The 25,903-nt window shown below is 40.6% G+C and overlaps 1 protein-coding gene across 6 annotated transcripts in view; it reads right to left on the reverse strand.

The window, feature by feature from the left end:
* Nucleotides 1-25,903, reverse strand: part of ITPR2 (inositol 1,4,5-trisphosphate receptor type 2) — a 264,932-nt gene that overhangs the window by 185,427 nt on the left and 53,602 nt on the right. For 5 of the 6 annotated variants that reach the window (XM_046904326.1, XM_015291434.4, XM_046904324.1 and 2 more), the window contains 4 exons: nucleotides 14,605-14,649; nucleotides 3,680-3,834; nucleotides 2,234-2,333; nucleotides 1,936-2,096 (listed from right to left, as the gene is read on the reverse strand). In XM_046904326.1, the coding sequence (XP_046760282.1) occupies nucleotides 1,936-2,096; nucleotides 2,234-2,333; nucleotides 3,680-3,834; nucleotides 14,605-14,649 (461 nt within the window). The remainder of the gene's footprint in view (nucleotides 1-1,935; nucleotides 2,097-2,233; nucleotides 2,334-3,679; nucleotides 3,835-14,604; nucleotides 14,650-25,903) is intronic. The other variant, XM_015291441.4, reaches the window with a different exon arrangement.

A 25,903-nucleotide genomic window follows, 5' to 3' on the forward strand; every position in this document is an offset into this window, starting at 1 on the left:
GGACAAAGGCAGTGGCAAGTCCTTCCATCTTCAAGAAATGTAGGTCATCGCCACCTTGCTGCTAACATACCTTGCCAGGTATACACAGATAAAAGTGTGGATGACCACAGATTTCCTTAAAAGAATTGGCAGTCTTTCACAAATAAAACCCAGCATGTCTCCCACCCTTAGCAGCATTGTCTGAGCTTGGCGAATATTTAGTCTGTAATTAAATCTGGAGGAATGCTATGAAAGTGGCAGTAAGATGCTCAATAGATTTCCAAAGACATCTCTGAGAGCCAGACAGAAGGCTTCCTTTAAGCAGAAGAAGGCTTGGATGTTCAACTAATCCCTCTAAACGAGTTTTTAAAAATCTCAGCCCAGTAGTGGATGTTGGAGAACGGTAAGGTCCCCAGAACAAGGAACCTCACTAACAGAAAAAGCAGGAAAGGTAAATGTAGGGTGGATCAACAAGGAGCGAGCTCTTGGAATCCCTACTTACCCAAGCAGGAAGGTAATAAGACAGGGAAACAAGAAGTGTGAGGGATTTTTTTTTTTTTTTTAAGGAAATTACAGGAACAAACAAATAACAGCAATATCATGAAATCACAGAATCATAGAATTATCTGTGTTGGAAGGGGAAGGGGCCTTTAAAGATCATCTAGTCCAAATCCCCTGCAATGAATAGGGACATCTACTGCTAGATGAGGTTGCTCAGAGCTTTTCTTGTTCTTCTTTGCACCCCCTGCTGAGTTCAGTTCCAGCAGGGCCTTGGCCTTCCTGACCTAACCCCTACACAGCCTAGCAGCCTCCCTATATTTCTCCCAGAGCACCTGTCTCTACTTCTACTGTCTGCATATTTTCTTCCTGTTCTCCAGTTTGATGTGCAGGTCCCAGTTCAGCCATGCTGGTCTTGCCTTCCTTTCCTGACTTCCAGCACCTGGGGATGGACAGCTCTTGTGCTCTTCTGCTGAAAGCTTCCTTAAAAGATCTGCCAGCTCTGCTCCACTCCCATTCTCTATTGTTTCATATGTGTGTTGTACTAGTACATCAGCATCAGAACTTGACAATACAGGATTGCAGTGACACAGCAGTGCAAGGCTAATACGGGGATGTCACGCCTTCATTATGTTGTATCTCCATCTGATTCAACTAAACAATGAATGAAATGACTTTCCAAGGTTGCGTACTAATACCTTGGCTATTACAGATCTGCCTGTTAAGATAAATCCTTCACCTGATACTAAACCAACTGTGCTAATTACCACTGACAAAAGACTTGTGGACTCAACAAACAGCATAAATTGTTTTGTCACCAAAAATTAACATTTCCAGCAAAAGGCTCTGTATGATGCACAGCAGAATATGTTAAAAACTAACACCGTGGGTGTAAAAGGTGGGTGTAAAAAACAGACATTCTTTGAATTGAAGCATGGATGGATATAAAGAGTAAACACTGAAGACAACAGAAAACGTAAAACAGGAAAGTAAACAGGAAAAAATAAAATCACAGAATCACAGAATATCCTCAGCTGAAATGCACCCACAGGGATAATCGAGTCCACCACCTGCCTCCACACAGGACCACCAAAAATCCAAACCCTACACCTGCAAGCATTGTCCAAACACTCCTTGAACACAAGCATGGTGCCATGATCATTGTCCTGGGACCCTGTTCCAGGGCTTTTCCTAATCCTCCATCTGACCCTCTCCATGCACCTCCATGCCATTCCCTCAGGTGCTGCTACTGTCACCAGAGAGATGAGATCAGTGCCTCTTATAAGGAAGAAAGGAAAGGGACAATCACGGCAGTCTCTCAGTCACTGCAAGTCATGCTTCTACTGCCCTAGCAGCATGAACACGCAGTACAATGAATTACACTTATGCATTACTGTGATGATTACGTGATGCTAGGAGTAACACTAATTTAACAAGAAAAAGAAAAAGCTCACTAACCTCCTTTCATTCTGGGTTATTGTTCCATTCTCCAGCTTTTTAACAGTTGATGCTAAGACTTTGTTCGCATCATTGGCAAAGTCCAAGTCTCTGACCTCAGACAGAGGAACTGATACAATGGCAAAAGCCTCCTTGTCCTCTTTTGTTTGGCACGTCCCGATCTGCAATAGTTTTTAGTTTAGTTAGGGTAACCAATTCACTCACCTTTGCCCAATTATGCATATTTTATATGTCAAGATCACAGTAGGAAACTCTAGGAATTATGTTGAGATTCCAACCCTGAGAAATTAGTGTTTACCTTTAACATTACAGGCCTTTCTTCATTGGTGTCTATTGGGATGCTAGTACTCGTAACCCAAGTGTTGGTGCATAAATGCCTCAGTCGGACATAGGAGTTCCTAAAGGAGAAGAAAGCAAACAGTGGGTTAGATGGATTCTTTCTGAGCTAAACTGGGCAAGGTGAGATGTGGTTTAACACACGGCCATGAGATGTGAGTGTGAGTCGCACCAGCCACTTGTAACAAAAAGGCAAGGGAGACCTAGAAGGTACCGTAGAACCCTCTCCCTTTGTGTCTCTTTTCTTTCTGATCCAGCATAGAGCAGTACCAAGGACAGCATCTTGGGATTATGCAGAATGCTGTTTTTAAACATTTTCATAAGCCTAGGAGTAAATTATAGTATAAAAAAAAATTAAAAGGTATTTTAAAATCCTATCTGAATTGAAATACTTGTCATGAATAAAAACAACTGTTTTCTTATCATTTTTTCTATAGAGTAATGAGCCCATTCAACCTGTCACGGAACAAAATTACAAATGTAAAACTGATCATAGTTTCACGGTTTCACCATTATGATCCACAAAACCTTCTTCCAGAGAGTGAGCATTTATACTATCAGTTCTCAACCGAAAATCAAGTAAATGAAGGTATGAGATTAATCTAAATTCTTTCCATTTGATAATTTCTGGCATGATTAAAAAGCAGAGATGATAAATCAATTACAGTTTTTACTCTGAACTGCACTCGGTAAATATATTCACTATGGTCTTCATTAACATACTCCCTTTCATGCTGATGGACTTGAGTATTCAAGTAAGAAAATTATCCGGCAAAACTCTGCAGAGCAAATATTCCAAGTTGCATACATCACTATTTGTAGGTATCTAGCTTTCAACTCCACCCTCGGAACTACTACTAGTCCCAAGTGTCTTCACGCCCCTTCAGCCACAACCAACACCACGTGACTTATCTAGTCAATCCCAGCTAAAGTAACAATTGAAGTTTAAACATTCACAAGTAAAACCTATGAACCAATTACTGACTTAATTTGAATAACAGACGTGTTAAGAAACAGAAACACAGTTCATTGCACATATTATTTGGTTGGGAGCAATTCAGTTAGATCTACTAGCAGCACATTTCTTTCAAACAGTGCACATAGCTCAATTCTGCCTTCATACATATCTGTGCAACATTTAGCCTGTTATTTTTCTCTTCACAGATTCTCTTCAAGCGTCACTTGTTTTATCTTTATAATTATTTTATCCAGTCACAGCAGCAGTATCATGTTTTATACATCTCTTGTTTATCTGTGAACACTCCTCAAATTTTAACTGAAGGATAATACTTGCTTATGTTTGATTTTTTTCTGCTTTACTCACAGGCATAATGATAGGAAGAAACCTTGTCAATCCCACAACTTTTTTTTTTTTTTTTTTTTTTTTTTTTTTTTTTTTTTTTTTTACCTTGGAACCAGGCAATCAGCTCTCTGAAGAGTGGTGGCATCCAGTTCAAAGAGAGACGCGATGTCATTTCCATGTGGCACAGAGACCAAAGTATACATAATCTTCTCCCCTGCCTGGCGTTTCTTCTTTGAAGCAGGAAGGTCGCCATCTCTCTGCTGGTTAGGCACAAGGGTTATTTGCTTGCATCAGGGTCCATTACAAATTCTCAAATTACCTTGTGGACAAGTAATACATCTAAATTGTATTATTTTTTTGTGTACATTCTACTAAGAATGTACCATGACTGGCTTTGGAGTGCATAAAACAAAGGATGCACTTTGCCCCAGGCACACAGGGTCTCAGACAGTCATTATAACAACAGCAGGTCACCAGCTACAGAGAGACTGTAGTACTGTATACATTATTACTTGACATCTACAACTTCAAAAACCTGTGCCAATTGCAGACCCTTCACTCCCAATAGATGTAGCTACACAGTGCTAGCTTGGAAAAGGCCAAAGTTAAAAGAAGAGCATTAATGAAAACTGGATCTTTATAAGGGAGGCGGGGAGTAAAAATTGAACAATTGGCCTAATTCCACGGTTGTTTTATTTAAGTTTAGATTTTTTTCCATTCCCATATATTCTGACTCACAGCAGCACACCTTTCAAATAGGAAGAGACAGAATATCTGCCCTATTTATCATAGAATCATAGAATGGCCTGGGTTGGAAAGGACCACAATTATCATCAAGTTTCCACCCCCCTGCTATGTGCAGGGTCACCAACCACCAGACCAGGCTGCTCAGAGTCACATCCAGCCTGGCCTTGAATGCCTCCACATATGGGGCATCCACAACCTCCTTGGGCAACCTGTTCCAGTGCGTCACCACCCTCTGTGTGAAAAACTTCCTCCTAATATCTAACCTAAACCTCCCCTGTCTCAGTTTAAAACCATTTCCCCCTTGTTCTATCACTATCCAACCTTGTAAACAGCAGTTTCCCCTCCTGCTTATATTCTTATATTTTGCATATTTTATTATATTGATTATATTATATTATAATATTAAGATCTATTCGGCATTGGAAAGAGGAGACAAAAATCACCAGCTAGCATGCAGTAGAAATCTTAGCACAGGCTGCTAATGCAGCAGAGGTTGGATCCAACACAGGTCTGTGCATGCCCACTGAAACTGCGGAATTTCACTCACTCACAGGCACCTAGCTCTCAAGAGACACTTACAAAAGCTGTGTTGGTGCCTGAGAACACATTCAGTCCTCACATCCTTCGATACTCCAGGCCCAAAAAAATGCTAAACAAAATCACACATGGAAACTTAACCTGCACGTGAGGATTGAGAAAACAGCAAAAAAATATATCTGTAACTTCCATACGCATTCTCCTTTACAAACTCAGGATAAGATTCAAACTGGAAAAGCAGGTGAATTTTCCAAACAAACTGGAAAATTTGAAAACCAGTTTAAAATTCAATGGGTCAGTGAAAGGGTGAAGAGTACAAGATAGTTTAGAACAGCATCCAGACTTTTTTTTCATATTTCCCATAAGTTACATCCAAATCTAATCACGTTTTCCCAGAACCGACTCACTCTGCTATCATTTCCAAACTGAAAAGGCTGGTATACAAAAAGGTGGGACATTTCATAATCATATAATTTTTCCTTAGGGCTCCAGGAAAAACAGACACCAAAATGTGAAACCATATTCTGCTCTGTGTTAAGAGGTATTTTTATACTCCCTCATTGCACAATGTCTGAGCATCTTCCATAGGTCATTAAAAATGAACATATGCACAAGTGCAAGTTTCTGTGACAACGGGTAAAGTGAAAGGCAGGTTTCCAGTGCTTCAGTAGTTCATACTAACCACTAGTTCTGTGGGGAAGTTCTTCCTGAAGTTTGGGGCTGACCTCACTTTCTCACACATTTCCCCAGCAATTGCTACTAAACAAAAGAGTTAGTTTATCGGGCCTTCACCCCACCAGCCAAGCTTAGCACCTGTCAAATCAGACCTGGCGCACAAGCAAGACCTGGTTTCTAGTCTCAAAAATAAAAGCCCATCTCATCAGAAGGGAAGACAGTGTTTATAATACTGCTAGCTGCAATGCAAAGCTTAGTTGAAGGAAATCTGGCCTGCACAATAGTTGTGCAATAGTTCCAGACTGAACTGCAGCAAAAGCCTCAGAACCCTTCTCATACTTTAATTTAATGATCTCAGACACGCCTCACAACCCAACCGTGATTATGAATTTTATGCAATATTCTTTAGAATAAAAACATAATAAAAAGTGACCCTGACCTTGAGAGCTCTGAAAACAACTTACATATAGGGAGTACACAGATAGGGAGATACAGTCATCACACAGAAAAATACAGAATTAATATTTATGCTTGAATTTACACCTGACTGCATGCACAAAACTCTGCAAGAGAGAACATACATACACATTTGCACAAAGTTTCTTATGATTAATCAAATTTAATAAGCAGTCATCAGAATCTGCACTTAATCTAGCCATTATTAAACATGCTGATGAGTTCATATGAGGAAGTTGAAAGAAGGAGAAAGTATTAGACTGCTTCACATTAATCAGGCAGTATGATCAGTACATAAAAAACACAGCATTCCTAAGTAGAATAAAACAATGACATTTGCACAGGTAAGTAACAGGCATAGAGGCAGATGTAGCCAGCAAAAAATTGAGAGAGGGAAGGAACAGACAGGTAAAGGGAGGGAGGGATAGACAGATAAAGGGATTCAAATATAGAGAGAAGAAAATTCAACTCAAAACAGCATGAAGAAGAGAAGCAAATGAAGAGTTTCAGAGGTGGCTGTGATAGGGTTGGTAGCAGCCAGAGAAACAACTCCCAAGACTGGTCTAGTATTAGATATGGAGGTTGGCGGTCCTGCCTGCTGCAGGGAGATTGGAGCTTGATGATCCTTGGGGTTCCTACCAACCCAAGCCATTCTGTGATTCTATGATTCTGTGAAGGCTTCTTTCAGAAAAAGCAGGTGAATTACATACTGGGAATAGTGAGAAAAAAAAAGTGCAAGAACTATGGGTAAAGTAATTCAAGCAAATGGTAAATTCACTAAGAAGAAAATAGTTTTGATGCCTCCCCTATGAGGACAGGCTGAGAGAGCTGGGGCTGTTCAGCATGGAGAAGAGTAGGCGCTGGAGAGACCTAGGAGGAGCCTTTCAGTATCTAAAGGAGGGATGTAAGAAAGAAGGGGACAGACTCGTTAGCAGGGTCTGTTGTAATAGGAAAAGGGGAAACTGCTTCAAACTAAAAGAGGGGAGATTTAGATTGGATGTTAGGAAGAAGCTTTTTACAATAAGGGTAGTGAGGCACTGGAACAGGTTTCCCAGAGAGGTGGTGAGTCCCTTGCTCCTGGAGACATTCAAGGTCAGGCTGGAGAAACCTGATGTGGCTGTAGATGTCCCTGTTCATCGCAGGGGAGTTGGACTAGATCTTTAAAGGTCCTTTCCAACTCAAATGATTCTATGAGTCTATACAGCCAATGGCCACGGCATTCTTCCAGAACAAACTCATGTAGGAAAGTAAAGGCTGAAAGTTCAAAACAGGAGTCACAGTGAAAAGATCAGCCCTTCTGTTGAAGATCCATGCTAACAGCAAATAACGTAACTCCTGGGCTTCCACCACTGGCTTGCAGTGAATCACAACAATTTAAAAAGAAGTTTAACATATATGTAAATCCAATGAAGATGTACAGTGTTTGTAATTTGAAGGGCAGATACACTGTAATTAGTGACAACATCTGTATTGCAATTGGAGATAATTAGATTCATCTTTCTTGGGACTTGTAGCCCAGGAGATGACTCTTCTTCACAGATCTTCATATAATTTGCTAGCAATTGTGAACTACTCCGTGTCCTTATATTCTTCATCTCTATTGGGTATCATACCTGAAATTCAGGAGATTTACAAGGAGTTTTGTTTTGAAAGGGGCCTACTTGCAATAAATAAATAAATAAAAACTCTTAGGGAGAAAAAAGAAAACTCATTAAAAAAAAAAAGCCAGACCTGGAATACCTTTCCTTCTAGAATGTAAATCCAATCTACAATTCCGACTGGTGAGGACACCTCTTGTGGCACAGAGACAGACAAGGATAATGCTCTACTCCCGAATGAATACATTAAGCTGCACTACAGATTTCAGCAGAAATTAAATTTAAAAACAGCCAGAGTTCTGAAAATGCCTGCCAAAGCCAGTACAATGTGGTATCTCAATATGTTAACCCAGTTTAGGAGGCTCTTAGAAACCAGAATTTACTCATAGTAGTAATACAAGAAGAACTCCATATATTAGATGATTTTAAAAATTCTATATGAAAAGAAAGCCAAGTAAATTAATGGCCACCCTTGTTTCTGCATGCGAGGAAGCCCTGGCAGACAGCACAGCAGTTAGCCTCCTATAACACCTTTGCTGTTGACTCATTTGTGAGTCATCGCATTTTTAGCAGAGACATCACGTTGCAATTCTGTTGTTAGGAGCCAGAGACATTCTGTAAGAAACAATGTATGCGTTTTCAGAGCTGATTCAGACCTGTGTGCAGCAGCAGAATAATAATAGTGTGCCAGCATCCGTGTCTTCCCTTCTCCCTCAGTGACTGCAGAGCCTCTCAAGTGGTCTGACTGCTGGCTTTATATAAGCAGAGACACTGCCATTCTAAAACTGAGGATTTTTTTTTGTATGTTTTTCAGATTGTTTACAGCCTCAGCCTGGAAAAAAAAAATCCCCAAACTTTCTCTCATTGTTTTAACCATATTACCTGTGTCACGCCTTATGAAATTTAATTAAAAACTTAGTTGCTGGAAGGTAATTAAAAAATAAAACTGAAAAAGAGAAAAAAAAGCGTTTATCAGGAAAAAAATCACTCGAGATGGAAGCAAGAAAGCAAGCTTTGAATTGCATTGCTTTTTGGCATCCATTAAGAGAGACAGAAATAAGTCAAAGGAGGTATATCGAATTGCACCAAGAACTCCACAGCAGAACTGTCCAGCTTCTTTAAAAGAAATGTAAATACGTACCAGACTCAATTCCAAGAGAAATCCGAATAATAAAACTCAGTTTGGAACTGCTTAGGATGAGCACTCTCATGAAAATGCAGACAAATGGAGGAAATGTAGCTATCCGAAGACAGCCTTTTAATACTAAGGCACTAAGAAATGCCACATTTCCAGCTGCTCTTGACATTTGCCCAATGTTTATGGTGTTCTTCTAGGTGCTGTACATTTCTGTGATTGGAAATAATGGACTACTTTGCAGCATAAAATACACCAATTTTGGATTTAATGGGAGCTGTAACAGAACGCTGCATTTTGATGCACTATACGTTACAATCTCCTAGACTTCAAGAGCTGGATAAGCCTTTTTTTGTTGTTTTTTGAAAAGGCCTTTAAATCAGAGAAAGGTCTCATGTAAAAATAAAAATAAAAAAAAAAAATCCAGAATTTAGATGTGGGAAAAGCACACACCAAGAATATTAATCGACTCAATGTAAGGCTAAATTTTACCAGAAATCAAAGCAATGTTTCACCAGACAATTTGGCTGGAATCTCACGAAGCAGCCCATAAATGAGCAAGGAAGGCCGTCCAAACACAGCTTGGGAACAAAAGCCCTAGTGACTTCTAGCAGCCCATAAATGAGCAAAGAAGGCAGTCCAAGCACAGCTTGGGAACAAAAGCCCTAGTGACTTCTGGCAATATTTATGATCTCAGTTGCCAAAATTCTTTCATATTTTTGAGTCACTTAAGACAAAAAGATGGACTTTGAAAACATCTAGGTGGCTATGCCCACTACTGCACCACAGAAAATCCTTCTCTGTTTCTTCTTCCTAAAATTGACAGTTGCCTAAGCAACTGTGATCGGGACTTGTAAACCAGGCAGAGAACATGCACAAGAAGCCCTATCACACATTTATAGTTGAGGGCTGGCAGAAAACATACAGATGGTTGTGTCTTCTTTAAAACCCAGATGACAGAGAAAGAGCTGGAACCCTTTTATCCCAGCAGTGAAAAGCAAAACAGGCTGCAGGCTCAGCTTCTTCCTTCAGCTGAAAAGATTCAAGTATGCCTCTTCTATTTCCCTACTCCTCAGCCTTCAAATTATGCTGGTGTAGGTCCACTTCCACATCCCCCTCTACAGCAGCAGATTTACTTTGCAGGCAACATTTCACAATTAATTGGTTCAAAAGATGAAAAAGAAGATGCCTTTGCAGTGAGTCAGTGAGGCAGTCACCTGGCAGAAGAAACACCACATGAAAAACACAGTGCAAGGAAAGCTTGTGTGCTCTACCTCATCTGTGTATTGGATACAAGACTGACGTGGCTGGTCCTTCAAGAACTCCAAACATTCTAAGATTCTTTTACTTTTGAGGAACGATTAAACACTGCATCATTGTAGCATAAAAGAAATCCCCGCACAGATAAATTTTTCTACTCAGCTGCTCAAGGACATAATGAAGACTTAAAATAATCAGTGATGACTCATGGTATTTTCAACAAAACTAAAAAGAGGTGAAGGATTCAAAGGTATGTCTACCATGCTAAAAGACTATCACAGAATTAAGAAATGGCTTGGGTTGGAAAGGACCCCAAAGACCATCAAAGTTCCAACCCCCCTGGCACAGGCAGGACCACCAACCTCCAGATCTAATACTAGACCAGGTTGCCCAGGGCGTCATCCAACCTGGCCTTGAACGCCTCCAGGGACAGAGAATCTACAGCCTCTCTGGGCAGCCTGGGCCAGCACCTCACCACTGTCTCTCTAAAGAATTTCCCCCTCACATCCAATCTAAACCTTCCCTCCTTGAGCTTAAAACCATTCCCCCTTGTCCTGTCACAGTCTACCTTGTATGAAGTTGATTCTCCTCCTGTTTATAACCCCTTGGAAGGCTGCAATGAGGTCTGCTCGCAGCCTTCTCTTCTCCAGGCTGAACAAGCCCAGTTCCCTTGGCCTGTCTTCATAGGGGGAGGTGCTCCAGACCTCTGATCATCTTGGTGGCCATCTGGACCCTCTCTACATCTTTCCTGTATTGGGGGCTCCAGACATGGTTGCAGTACTCCAGATTGGCCCTCACAAGGGCAGAGTAGAGAGGAACAATCACCTCCCTGTCACTGCTGGCCATCCCTCTTCTGATGCAGCCCAGGATACCACTGGCCTTCTGAGCTGCAAGTGCACACTGCTGGCTCATGTTCAGTTTTTCATCCAGTAGGATTTCCAGGTCCTTCTCTGCAGGGCTACTCCCAAGGAGCTTTTCTCCCAGTCTGTATACATATCTAGCATTACTTCAAGTGCAAAACTCTTGCACTTTGCTATGTTGTACCTCATTAGGTTCACCTGGGCCCACCTTTCAAGTCTGTTGAGGTCCCTCTGAATGGCATCCCTTCCTTCCACTGTGTCAACTGCACCACTCAGCTTGTTGTCATCAGCAAACTTGCTGAAGGTGCACTCAAGCCCGTCATCAATGTCATTAAGACATTGAAGAGCATCGGTCCAAAGACAGATCCCCGTATGACACTGCTCATCAATGGCCTCCACCTGGACATAGTGCCATTCACCACAACCCTCTGTCTATGGCCTTCCAACCTTATCCACCAAGTATTCCACCCCTCCAATCCGTATCACTCCAATTTAGATATAAGGACATGGTGGGGAACACCTTGCACAAAGTCCAGGTAGATGACATCGGTCACCTTCCCTTTATCCAGCGATATCATCACTCCAACACAGAAGGCCACCAGATTGGTCAGGCATGACCTTCCCTTGATAAAGCTATGCTGGCTATCTCAGATCACCCACTCGTCTCTCATGTGCCTTAACGAGTCTTTCAGAGGGATATCTCCTCCAGGCACAGAGGTGAGTCTCACCGATCTGTAGTTCCCTGGGTCATCCACCCTCCCTTTCTTGTAAATATCAGTGACATTTCCTTTTTTCCACTCTCCTGGGGACTTTGCCCGACAGCCATGACTTTTCAAATACAATAGAGAGCGACTCAGCAACGACATCAGCCAGCTCCTTTAGAATCCTGGGATGAATGTCTTCTGGTCCCATACACTTGTATACATTTGGTCTCATGAGGTGGTCTCAGACTTGCTCTGCCCATATAGTGGAGGAAGGGGGGATTTACTCCCCCAGTTCCTAACTAAAGACTCAGGGATGTGAGAAATACAAGAATCCTGGCTGTCAGTGAAGATGGAGGCAAAAAATTCTTTTAGCACCTCTCCATATCTGTCACAGCCAGTTCTTTCTCATTTACCAAAGGATGTGTGCTCTTTTTGGCCTGCCAATGTACCTGAGCCATGCCAGTTTCCCACCTGCTTTCTTATTCAGAGGGACGGAGAGCTCTTGTGCTCTCACAAAGGCATCCTTAAAAAAAAAAAAAGCATCTAATAGGCTTGGATTCATACTGTGTTACCAAGTCTTATCAGGATTTCTTTCACAAAATATCTTCACGTGAAAGTGCTGACTCTGTAAAGTAAAATTTCCACAGAGAAACACTTCTGATCATCAACCAGTTTTGATTAAATTTTCAATGGAAACATTTGTCCAATCAGATTGCTATGGTCTTGGATCTTACTTGAAACCAATGCCCAGGAGCATTAAGCCAATCTCTTAGAGAAGTCATCTTTAGCATTCACATTCAGATCATTGTGCTCTTCATTATCCAGTCCAGGGAATATTCAACTATGAGAGCTGCTCCTATTTTGTTATGTTGGTCCGCAGTGTCAGAGGTGAATTTTGGTGGTATAGCAGTAGAAACATTCCCAACATTCTGTTATATTTTATTGCTATGAGACAGATGGCAGCAGAGGGAAAGTCTGGCAAAATGACGTCTGGCATGTATAAAGCAAAGGTGTGTGACTGAATACCTCCACTCAGAAAAAATTGCACCTACTGACACTGACACTTGCTGAATGCTTAAGGAGACCAAACAGTGGATGTGAGCACAGTGAGGTGGTGGGTGGTGCATTTCAGCAGTGGTGACAGCAAAGTGGAAAACAAGCCACCTTCCAGATGGCCATGTAGATTTTTTATGAGCGTGGCATGCAGCTCCTGTTCATCACTGGTGAAAATGCACAGCTAATAGCAGCAGCTATGTTGAAAAATAATATTTTGCAGCTGAGAATTTGCTCTATCAAATAGTATTCTTGTTCTTTTTATACCTGCTGTAGTTTCCATGGAAATAAATAGGAGGCATTACTTTTGGAGTGACCAGTGTATTTAGATGAAATGAAATTGCGACAGCTGGACACCCTATACTACATATAAACTAGTATTGCACAGCATAATACATTTGAGCCCTTTGCGATGAGGACTTAATATCGACCCTATACAAGTTTTCATAGGTTTGAAATCAGACTAGCTCTATTCTAGTTTTCTGGGCTGGGCACTCATGTGAGGCTAGAACACAGTACCTATATTCCAGATGTGTATCTTTTAATTTTGATCCAACAGGATACAAGTTTGCACACTGAGACTGCTCTGCAAAGTGGAGTGTCTTAAATAGGGAATAACTAGGAGATTTGATGAAGGAGGTGCCATCATGCTGTGAGCTAAAGTGTTAATGCAACTGAGCTGTATGTGAGCCCAGCTGTACTGTTCTCAGAGCAAATGCATGAACCCAAGCACTTCCAGGCAAGCACCCTACTCAAGAGGATATTCTAGAACTTATCTCAATTTCTGTCAGAAAGCTTCAAGGGCTTCAAATGTGATTCCAAAACAAAAGAGAAACAACTGTTGGAGCTTCCATATTTTCACAAGAGAGAACTTTCATTTCTCTGGCCAATTTAGCTCTTACTGCTATATTACTATTTATACCAAATACCGGGGAAGATGGAAAACCAATGTTACCAACTCCTACAACAGTCTCCATTTCTTTTTAAATTGCAGTGCTGAAGGAATATGATTATGTAAGAATCTTGGTTTTCATTAAAAAAAAAAAAGTAGAACAAAAAATTCTTCCCCTTGCAGAGAAAAACTTGAAAGTGTGTCCTTTAAAAGAACAAAAGCCAGAAGGTCAACAGAAAGAAATTAAGTTTATTTTTCCTAAGATCTCAGCTGTTTCAAGGCAATCTCATGAATGCGATGGAGGAATTACTCTTTTTGGATTACTTGTTTAAGAATAAGGTTCCCTCACAGCTTTATACCTACATCCTTCACACATTATAAACCACAACACCTCTGGGCTTGCTTTGTTAGTTAGAATTAGCTGGCATGCTCTTAGCACTGTACAAGATAAAGTCCTCTGCCTGTAACAGCTCCAGACTGCCTGGAAGCATCTGTCTTCTTGTCCAACCCACTCGTACTACAGCAAAGACAACTTAGCTCCTTGTGAAAGTGTGGTATTAGAGTTTCCTGAAGTGCAGCAGGGCTCAGTCTAAGCCTGAATATCTGCTTGCACGTACTGAATATAGGTAATAAGAAGAGTCTCAGCATATACTTAGATTTAGAGCCACACCTGACTGACAAACACATCCCAAGGAAGCTCATCTCCACTAGCAGAGCCTCTGAATTAGTTTTGGTACATAAATAATCAAACTCAATTGTCCCTGGTTTTCTTGCTAAGGAGAGTGGAGTGGAGTTTTTGCAATTAGGTACTATCTCTAATTTTATGTGTTAATAATTTCATATATGTAGTCACTAAGCAGAACTGACTTCAAACTACTGCCAATTTGATGCAGAATTTGAATAAGCCCCCTAACATTTCCTTTAAAAAAGGGAAAACTTTCTGTAATGATAGTACTGAGTTGCACCCTAGCTTACACATGACACGGAAGACAACCTCAGTGGTTGTGACACATTACTACAGGGAAAGCTACAAAGGACTTCCATTTGTTGGGTTTTCTTAGGCTAACGATAGAGTATTTCCCAGGTTACATGCAACATACAAATTTCACTTACCAAAGCTTTTCCTTCATTATTACCTTCTGGATAGTGTGGATTAAGCTGGAAAAGAAAAGAAGTTAAAAACTATCTTGACAGCTCTCACACATTTCAGAACTTTGGGAGAGGGACTGGTTCAGTTCTTTATTATGTATTCATCCTGCAAAAGAATTGCGGAGTATTTAGAACTAGTATAGCAATTAGAGTATGAGAATTAGCAATTTAATTTCTGGCCAACTTACTAGCTGTGTCCTCACTTCAGAAAAGTGAATCTCACAATCAAGCTTGTTAAGAGAAGACTTTCAAATAATAATTAAAAAAAAAAATGATGGAGAGAAAGCGCAGTTACTATTCTAAATATAGCAAATTACGGTCACCCCTACCAACACACAAACACTTATAGGACTGACCTTGAGCAGATGTATTGAGGTAAAAATTAACGTTTCACATTTACTAAGATTTTACAGAACAACAGTTAGCTCAGAATAAACACCTCTTTAAAGCAGAAATGGCAATGTCACTACAGACAAGTGTTTAATTACTCTGTGATTCTGCTTAACCATTATTAAAGTGTCATACCAGGATTAACAAATATTAATTAATAACTAAAGTAGCATGAGATGCTTGGATGAAAAATACTACTATTAAATGTAAAGTATTGCTATTTAACAGTGTTCAATATGATTTTACTTTTGACAGGGAGAATATGTAGACTAGAAGATGAGGGATTATGTAGGAAGACATATACTCAAATAAACAAACACACATACACCCACATACTGGCTGCACACAAAATGTTTCCTCATTTGATTTACATAATGAAACACTTCTACCTCAGTATTTGCCACAGTCCTTGACACAGGATATGCCTCCAACAGGCTGAAAGTGTGGAACCAAAATTATTACTTACAAATGATTATGCATGTACATCTTACGGGTAAGTACCGTCATTTTCTTGGCATGAATTTGACATTAACAGCGTGGAAGAGCAAGAAGTGAATTGCACAGGGCAAGCTGAATGAATTCCAGTCATACTTTTTAATATTACATCATCATCATACATTCAACGTTATACGGAAAACTGTTGTGAGGTGGGTTTTCTTTTTATCAAGTCTGGAGGGGTTTTATTATTGCTCTACTGCTCATGTCTCTTTAACCAAAAAAAGGCATCTCCTCTCCACTTCATAAGCCTCAAGAAAAGACATTTAGACAATCCTAAAATTGCTGAAAGTCTCTTTGCTTTCTATCATGACTTGATGTGTTAACACATAAATGGACAAAGCTCTATTCTCCTGCCTTCATTTCATTATTCACATTAGCCACTGTGTCACCCCCACAAAACAATGTTACAGAGCCTGCTTTCCTCCCTGCATTAACATCTATCCCCAATCTTCTGTTTTGCACCTCCATGACATTCCCACACAATCTCTTACCTCAGCTCCTATCTAATCCTGTTATAAAGCAACAAGAATGGAAGATGAATACTGAACCACAGACAACTAGAACTTACATGTATACGTACACATAGGCAGACATACATATATATAACACCGTCTTCCTATAGTTTTGGTTTCTTCATTAGTTTTCTCACACTACTTTCAGCATTACTTTCGTTCACCCAGCATCTTAAAATAATCTGAGTTGCCCATTCAGGCAGTCAAACTCTGTACTTCTGGGCCTCCATTAAGAGCAGAGAAAATTATCAGGCAGTGCTTTGCAGTCACTTAAGGTCACATACAGTGGCCTTTCAGCACAGGTGCAGAGAAGGAATAAAAAGGCTAAATTTAATCCTACCTTCAGATTCTGCTAGCAGTAAGCAAGCCACAGAAATTCTGGGTTATCTCAGTTCTGTCACTAAACTCAGCATGTAGAGCTATGCACTGAGGACTTGATCTTTAGTTGGAATAAATCTACGATGGTTCATTAAAGGACTCGTGTTAATATAGTTGTCTGCTCAGTATGAATTGAGCCCTAAATCTTGCTATTCCTCAACTGTTTGCTCTCAACATAATTGTGCTTTAGAAAAAAAATATATCAACAACAGGAGAAACTTTGGAAAAATCTCTCTCCTACACTACTTCTTGCCTACTTTAAAAATGACTGAACAGACTGCCTTCAGATTTTCAAAATAGTTCACTTGTGGACAGAGGAAGACAGAAGGCTCAAATAAAAAATGAAGTGTATCCTTAATGATGGCTTTTCTTGCCCCATTGAAACAGAAATAACAAAACTATAAAGATGTTGTTTAGAGAAATTTTGAGATGTTGAGCAATAAACAGGACAGAATGCAGTTTTAGAGCTGACATTAATGGGCCCCTTTTCAGCTCAGCAGCTATCACTTTCATTTCAGCCAAGGTTGTTTATGTTGAGCATCTGTAAAAATCAGACTATTAGCTGTTATCCTATCCTATATTTCTCCAGGTAGAGAGGTGTAAATCATGTGGTATTTTAAGTCATATTATACCGAGTCCTTTTCAATATCCAAGCACAACAGAATGAACTATGGACACAGTGATGGGTTTAGTTCTCCACAATCTATTGCTTTTTCTGATTGGTGTAAAGTCACCTCTATACTCTTCAATGAGCCTCCTAGCAAAAGAATCCTTGAAAATATCAATATTAACGTTTGTTCCAACAAAAGAACTCTTGAATATAAATTTGTTCCTTGTTGCTAATGAAATCAAGTAAAATTCTTATGATATTAAGTAAATAAGAATACCATGCTAAAATGGATCTTATTTAAGCTTATCAGTATTCAAGCTTTTTGAGGTCATTGGATTTATTGAATTTGCAGTGTTCCCAAATTGTACCCAAAATACTGTATATTTCAGACAATACATACAAAGAACACAACACAATGTAAACTGCAGAGCTCAAGCAAGTATAATTGTAAAAATCACTACAGTAATAGCTCAATTTTTAAACTATTTTTTAGGATATACTTCCAACAGCTTTTTTTCTGATGCTGAATAATTCAGAAATTCTAAGGCATCTTTTTCAACAAACTTGAATACAGTTATTTTTTACCTTCTCTTGGACAGAAAAGGAACAAGAATCACAAACGAGAGTTCAGCTTCACCACTGCTGACAACAAAACAATATCAAAGACCCTGAAACTCATCTTCTGTTATGGTAAGCTCATGGGACTCACATATCATCCCTATGTTTATTGATTATGTAAGGCAAGTGAGTAAGTGAGAAAATAGCAACGGCTATATAGTGGTAAGGAGGGTGCAATCTGCAACAAGTAAAGCAGATTTGCACTAGCAGAGCGTAACTAGGGAAGAACAAAGGAAAATTCACATTAGCAAAGAAATGAAATGGCCACAATGCAAAAAGCGATGGAAGCAGTGTGGCTTAAATATTACTCCTGAATAACCGGGACAAGGTAAGCGATAGTACTTTTGCCTGTCATTCACCCCACTGCCATGCAAAAGGCAAGCTCTATTACATGGATTTTACCATTGGGCAAGGCTAATATAATCAGCTGTCACAGCTCAAATGACAATGATTCATGACACCATAGATATTTGGCCTTTTTCATTTGTTTATAAATACAGACACAGATCGAACTCTACAAATCCTCTAGACTACACAAAATTCTCTGAACTCCAGAAAATGGGGTTACCACATTATCTTTTACAGTTTAACATATATGGACCAACAGTGAACACTGACTTACGTGCTACACAAGTTTTTTCTTATGATGAGGCCCTATCAACAGTAGTTATGGTAAGTAACTGTGAATGCAGTTTGCTCTGTATAGCATACAGGAAATATCTGGGAACTAAATTTGGTTTGGATTGACTCTACTGGGGAAGAGAGCTTGGAAGTGGCCTAGCAAACTCATCAGCAAACAAGGACAGTCAGTACCCTGAGAAGGCTCACACAACCACACAACATCATAGATCAAACACTAAAATCATTGACTTTAGCATTTTTAAACACGACCATCATCCTGCAAAGTCTGCATAGGAGGAAGATGCAACTTTCAACCGCATGTGCTTGTGTCTTACTTCTGGTAGTCAGTCACTGCTCAGTAAATGCAAGTGCCCAGCTAATCCTGCAAAGAATCCTGTTAGGTTGAGTGCCACAAGTCCCAGGTTCTGTTAATTCCACTGATCATTAAAAGTGGTCAAATTTATACCATAGGTTTTTCAATACTATGACTTCATATTGCATAATCTCCTGAGATTCCACTACTGAGTAGAACAACCTCTCATTAATATGCTATTCTTGGTTTTTTGTTGTTGCTTTTTTGGTTGATTGGTTGGTTGGTGGTTGGTTTGGTTTCCATCTACACATAGTAACACATCTTTTACAGTTCAGCAAGTGCATTAAAAATCCATATTGTAGGCAAACAATTCAGAATTTTGCTTTTATATGGGATGCTATCTTCTTAGGCAGAGGAGTGCCGAGAAAGTACCCAGAAAGGCTATTTTGAGACACTTGTTTAATTAAGAGAGGGAAGTTTGGAGAAAAATACTCATGCTTATTTTAATCACATTTTGTTGACTAGGTAAAGGGTATTTAAAATAACTCATCAAGGAAAGAATTAGACTGTCAAATTTCAGCTAAAAGAGTATTTTAATTACTTGATTAAAACCAGTATTAGCCAAAGAATAAAAGGTTCTAATTCAACACATAAAAACAGTTTCCATTTCATTTGATAACTGGCCTGTTAACACAGAGCCTGTTACTCAATCAGTGAAGTCAAGTGGTTTGGGGGCAAAAGCCATCACAAAAGAAAGAACAAAAATCAACTTCTCAAATCTTTCTTCTTTATTAGACTTACTTGGTTCTTTGTTATGTCTTACTAATTAGCTTTCAACAAATCTTTTGCACAATTTCAAAGACTTCAGTGGTATTCAAAGAACTCTTGCCATCTTATTAACTTGCTGGAGAAAGAGTGACTACAACTCTACCTAGATTTTCCAATCAGTACAGCCACAGCATCTACCGCAAGTCTCCTGATAAACATAATGTGTGGAAAGTTTAAAACCTGAAAAGGCCATTTATTTCAGGATTGTATTTTGCTGCTGTTTTGCATACAAGCCCTGCCTTAGCAGATCAGATGAGTTTCCAGGCAGCAATCAGAGAGCTGAATCTTTCCATTGGCTTCAGGCACAAGCCAAGTTAAGTGGCCACAGGCAGTGCTGGGAACCTCCTGTGAGGGAGAACTATCTGCTAGTCAAAAACGGGAAAGAGAACCAGCTCCAACACCTTCCTGACCCAACTGTTGTAAGAAGAAAGGATAGGTCATCTTGAAGGCATTTTTAGTGCTGTAGCAATGGCAGGCCAATGCTTATGGAATGCCTAATTCACAATCGATTTAAAGGTCACACGCTGGTGGCAAAAACTAGAGCTGTCTAGGAATGTCGTTCTACTTTAGGCCAGGAGGGATTAGTGGCTGGGAAATCCCTTTGCTTCTACTGAGATTAGGGGTAGAGAACCTGATGCTTAGCCCCCCATAGCAATATCCCACTCGGCAGAAGAATTAAAAAGGAAGAAAAGTATGTAAAAGATCCTTTGGTCTAACCTGAATGCTGGGCCTCACTAGGAATGGTTATGTCAACATGTGCCACATGAAAGAGCATTCTGAATATTAATATCCCCTATGACTTTCAGCATCCCTCCCAGAAATAACTAGGGCTGACTGAATTAGATATCACTGAAACGTTTACAGTTAAAAAAAATTAAAATAAAACCTTCTAAACCTCCATCAAACATCAAATACAGAAGTGGTACAAATACAGTTTACTAAAAGCTTCTCAAGTTATCTTGAAATAATAAGAAATAAAATGCAACACAGAACTGACCACGTTTGCCATTTTGGAACACATCAAAATGCAATACCAGCAGTTGTTGTGTTTTTAATAACCGAAGCACCCCTTATAATGACTAAATGACCATAAATATGGTGTTTATGTCTTCACACTTCCTTTCCTCGTAAAGCTCATACGCTTACTAACACTGCTCAAATGCAGCCTTCTGGCAGGATGGAAAAGTCCTAGCTGAATACAGGCTCATAGATCACCACTGCAACACCAGCTTGCTGAGAGAAAAAACCTTCCCAAAGACCCAGATTTTTGAAGGTACACGCACACTGACAGACACAAATGTTGTTCCTAATTTCCTCAAAACCGAGACAAGCCAGGCCAAGAAACCGAGCTGCATTCCCAAGGTCCTCAAAAACCTTTGAAAACCTAGCCCTGGTTTTGCTACAGGAACCACTCCTAACTGTCACTTTCGTAAGTCACATCCAAACCTGTGAAACAGGTCAAACTGGCTCTGTAAATCAGTAATCCGTTCTCCTCCCTAGTCTCTGGATCTCTTCCATCTCCTCACACATAACTGTAAATTATTCTGCAGTCCTTACAGAGCTTTAAAACAAAACTCCAAGCCCCCTGTGAGGCAGTGAAAAAAAAATGTAAATAGGGCACACAGCGCTGAGTTCACTCTGTCACTTTGGCATGCCTTTTTCTTACAAGATCCTTTAACCACTGAGCACAACAGTCTGAAATGATCAGAATGCTGTATTAATATTTAACAAAAACAGTGGGGAAAAAACGACTCAAATGGAAGATTTTGAAGCAAGCTTCAGGTAAGGAGATCCCACAATACCAACAAGCTAAATGTGTGAGCAGATGCACAAAGGCCTTGGTGGATGCTGCCATCTCCTGGTGCCTTCTACAGTTCACATACAGTTATCCTTGAGCAAACAGTACCTGCACATCATCTCAGTTAAAGGCTGCTTTTATACTGTTATTTTTCTTACTGTTTCTAAAGACAGAAGGAAACACACAGAATTCACCTTCTCTGTGTTAGCTGTGTAACAGGAGAAGTACATTTTTTCTGCAAAGGTTTGCTTCTTTGCTACCCCAAAAAGTACCACGGAGAAGCCTTTTTTGCTTCCTGAACGCATAAGATCTCTGTCAATACTCCAGGCTCCAAAAACAATATGAAAAGGCCTAAATTATGGCCTTCACATGTTTAATCTCAGTTGCCTTAAAAATAAACAAACAAATAAATAAAAACCCACTGTTCTATGCGGTACCCCATTTTCCACCACAGTTTATGAATGTGAAAGAAAGAAAGAGTCCTTAAAACTACAGATGTTTCTCTTGATTTACTGCCTCCACTTTAAGAACTGATTTCCTTTTACATTTGTTTTAATCTCAGGTAATGCTGAGGATGCTATTACTCATACAAATATGCAACCTTTCTTAAAATGTCATTAAATGCTTTGTTTTCACTTCTCACAGCAGCAAGTTCCACTTCCTTATGTCCAGTTCAGAAGGCAGGAAAGTATTATTTTCCATCAATATTAACTTGAACATGCACTTGGCTGTCTTCACCATGATCCAAACCAAGTGATCGTTACAACAGGATTAAATCTATTACAAACAGTTTGGCTCTGTCCATGTGGATAAATGCACATTACAGTGATGTATATCATACGGCAAGCTAGTATTTTTAACACCAACTGAGGGAGAAATAATACAGAAATCCGTTTCAAAGAAAGTAAACCAGGATTTATAGCAGTTCTCAATTTAAAGTGAAGAGAAACCTGGGCAATTTTGACAGAAAAGCAGAGTGAGACAATATTGGAAATAATTTATTCAGGAAAGACAAGAGGAATATGAAGAGCTTTTATGGATCATTAATTCAAGGGTGCTCAGCAAGCAGTTTACATACACCATAGCAAGGTGAAATACAGGGCCTCTGATGCTGGTTTTGATGCTAGCAGTTCCCACTCATCTACACCCCAACCACCTGCACCCCCATACCTCATCTCCAATCTGATTTTCAGTACTTTCCCTGCTATGATCCAATCTGTGCCAGCACAACCTCAGGGACAGCACAATGTGTGTCATGGGACCACAACCAAAAACCTGCAGAAACACAACATTTCTGCAAGTCTACATTGTCACTGAAGTGCTCTTGTCACTGAACTACATCTTTGGTGGTTCGGACGGCTCTCTTCCAGTTCAACTTACAATATTCATATAATTGTCATGACATCTCATGCATATCTAACTCAGTACTTCCCAAGTCAACCAGCTTTAACTATTCTTATCTTCAAAAGAGAATGATCTAAGCATATAGTGCTAAAATAGCCCCAAAGCTGAAAGTGTGTTTCACATGGGATTCTACAAAGAAGAGCTTAGAACAAAACTCTGATCAGACTTGATCCATAACAGTTCTGCACGGAGAAGCAAACAAACCCAAGAAAGCCGAAGGAGTTTTCCAGTGGGACAGACATCTGGGATGCACATCAGATGATTACTACTTTTGCTCTAAATAAGGGGCAGGTTTAGCTCTGTGATTTAGAATCATAGAATCACCAAGGTTGGAAAAGACCTCCAAGATCATCCAGTCCAACCATCCACCTACCACTAATATTTCCTCACTAAACCATGTCCCTTAGTACAACATCTAAATGTTTCTTGAACATCTCCAGGGACAGTGACTTCCCTGGACAGCCCATTCCAGTGCCTGAACACTCTTTTGGAGAAGAAATTTTTCCTAACGTCTTACCCGAATCTTGAGGCCATTCCCTCTAGTCCAATGCTAATTATGCGGTAGAAGAGGTTTAATCTCACCTTGCTACAACCTCCTTTCAGGGAGCTGTAGAGAGTGGTAAGGTCTCCCCTGAGCCTCCTCTTCTCCAGACTTAACAATCCCAGCTCCTTCAGCCGCTCCTCACAAGGCCTGTGTTCCAGACCCCTCACCAGCTTTGTTGCCCTTCTCTGGACACACTCCAGGGCCTCAATGTATTTCTTGGAGTGAGGGGCCCAAGACTGAACACAGTACTCAAGGTGTGCCCTCACCAGAGCTGAGTACAGAGGGACGATCACTTCCCTGCTCCTGCTGGCAGCATTATTTCTGATACCAGCCAAGATACCATTGGCCTTCTTGGCCACCTGAGCACATTGCTGGCTCATGTTCAGCCAACCATCAACTAATACCTCCAGGTCCATTTCTTCTACATGGTCTTCCAGCCACTCGGCCCCAAGCCTGTAGTATTGCACAGAGTTGTGACTGAAGTGCAGGACCTGGCACCTGGTCTTGTTGAACTTCATCTCACTGGCCTCAGCCCAGTGATCCAGTCTGTCTACATCCCTCTGAAAGGCCTTCCTACCCCGAGGCAGATGGACATTTCCTCCCAGCTTGGTGTCATCTGCAAACTTACTGAGAGCACACTCAATCCCCTTGTCCAGGTCATCAGTAAAGATTTTAAACACAACAGGGCCCAGTATCAACCCCTGGGAAACACCACTCACAACCATTCGTCAGCTGAATTTAACTCTGTTCACCACCCGCCCCTCCAGCCAGTTCTTTACCCAGCAAAGAGTGTACCTGTCCAAGCCACGGGCTGCCAGCTTCCCCAGGAAAATACTGTGGAAGACAGTGTCAAAGGCTTTGCTCAAGTCTAAGTAGTCTACATCGACAGGCTTTGCCTCATCCACCAGGCCAGTCACTCAATCACAGAAGGAGATCAGGTTGGTCAAGCAGGACCTGCCTTTCATGAAACAATGATGGCTGGGTCTGATCCCCCGGTTGCCCCACATATGCCATGCGATTTCACTCAAGATGATCTGTTCCGTAACCTTCCCTGGCTGACAGGCCAGTAGTTCCCCAGATCCTCCTTACAACCTTTCTTGTAGACGGGAGTCACATTGGCAAGACTCCAATCCTTTGGGACCTACCTGGTTGACCAGGAACACTGACAGATGGTGGAAAGTGGCTTGGAAATCACTTCTGCCAGTTCCCTCAGCACCCTCGGGTGGATCCCATCTGGCCCCATGGACTTGTGACAGTCCAGGTGGGTTTATATTGCTCCCCATCCCAGACTTTTTTGCTCCATATCTTCCACCAGTCCTTCCCTGTTTGTGAACAACAGGTCTAGCAGGGCATCTCCCCTGGTAGGCTCTCTTACCAGTTGCATCAGAAAGTTACCTTACACACACTCTAGAAACCTCCTAGACTGCTTCTTCAGTGTCGTATTGTATTTACTGTATATATCAGGGAAGTTGAAGCCCCCCATGAGAACAAGGGCTGGCGATTGTGCAACTTCTGCCAGCTGCTCATAGAATGCCTCAATCATCTCTTTCTTCATCGTGGTTTGGCGTTCTATAACAGATCCCTAGCAGGATGTCATCCTTGTTGGCCCTCCCCCTGGATCCTTACCCCAATGACTTGACCATCAGCAGGATATGTGCCAAAGATCTTGCCAGCCCCATTATCCTATACAAGCTGTTACAAAGTATATTCACACGCAAAACATATAAGTAGCTGTCTCTGAGGCTTCAGTCCTACAGTGGTCAAAGTAGTCCTGGAGATGGCTGCACAATGGAAAATTGCTAGAGGAAGGCCAAACCCATCACATCAGTATCTGAAAGACCCTTGACCTCTGAGTGCATAAATGCTTACGCTCCACTGAATTTAACGCCAAAGCTACTAATGAGAACTTTACTGAATGAGAGCCTTTGTATGAGCAACAATCTGTTTTAGTAAATGAACTACAGTGCAAGTCAGAAAAAGTATGTTTGGTTCTACTATTACCTCTGAGGTTACTGCTTCAATCTATCACTGGCTAGCCAGCCTGATCGCTCCCTTGTCTAGAAGAGCTTCAGGGCTGAAACAGCTCTATGTTGTAGCAACACACTCCAAACATCAGTATTCTATGCAATTTCTTGAAAGACATGGTAATTTGATCACTTGTTTATGACAACAACTTTATAGAACCAAAGAAGGTAAATAATAAGGTTGCCATTTTATCTGCATTATCTTAATTCATTTAGTATAGCATAGTTAATTCAGTGTTAAAGACAATTACCTCACCAAACTCACTGTCTCATCTTGCCAGAGTACCTAACAGCTCCAATCATAGTCTATTCAGCTAAGTAAAATAGAATTATCACAGAATTTTCCTTACAAATTCTGAACTGTCAGGGACTATGTACATGTACAAAGCGTTCCACAGGAAATGTACTCTGGTTTATCTGCTGTCTACTGGAATATCTAAGATTAGCATGTGATTTGATGCTTGCACATGTATCTCATGACTATTTTGCTGTATCCATCTAACCAGAGAAGTTGAACAAGAAATGACATTTATCCTGCTTTTTTTGTGTGCACACAAGTACACATGGACACACACATTTCTGTTTAGCATCTTCATACAGCAAGTGTTTCTAGTTACAGTATAGCTTATCCAGTTCAGAAATCACAGAACTAGGAGCTGTTACGCACATTGCAGAACAACATTAAAGGTGCAAGCTCTGTTTGAGTACAATCAACAAGCTGACGC

Source organism: Gallus gallus, chromosome 1, assembly GCF_016699485.2.
Source record: "Gallus gallus isolate bGalGal1 chromosome 1, bGalGal1.mat.broiler.GRCg7b, whole genome shotgun sequence".
Classification (NCBI taxonomy): Eukaryota; Metazoa; Chordata; class Aves; order Galliformes; family Phasianidae; genus Gallus; species Gallus gallus.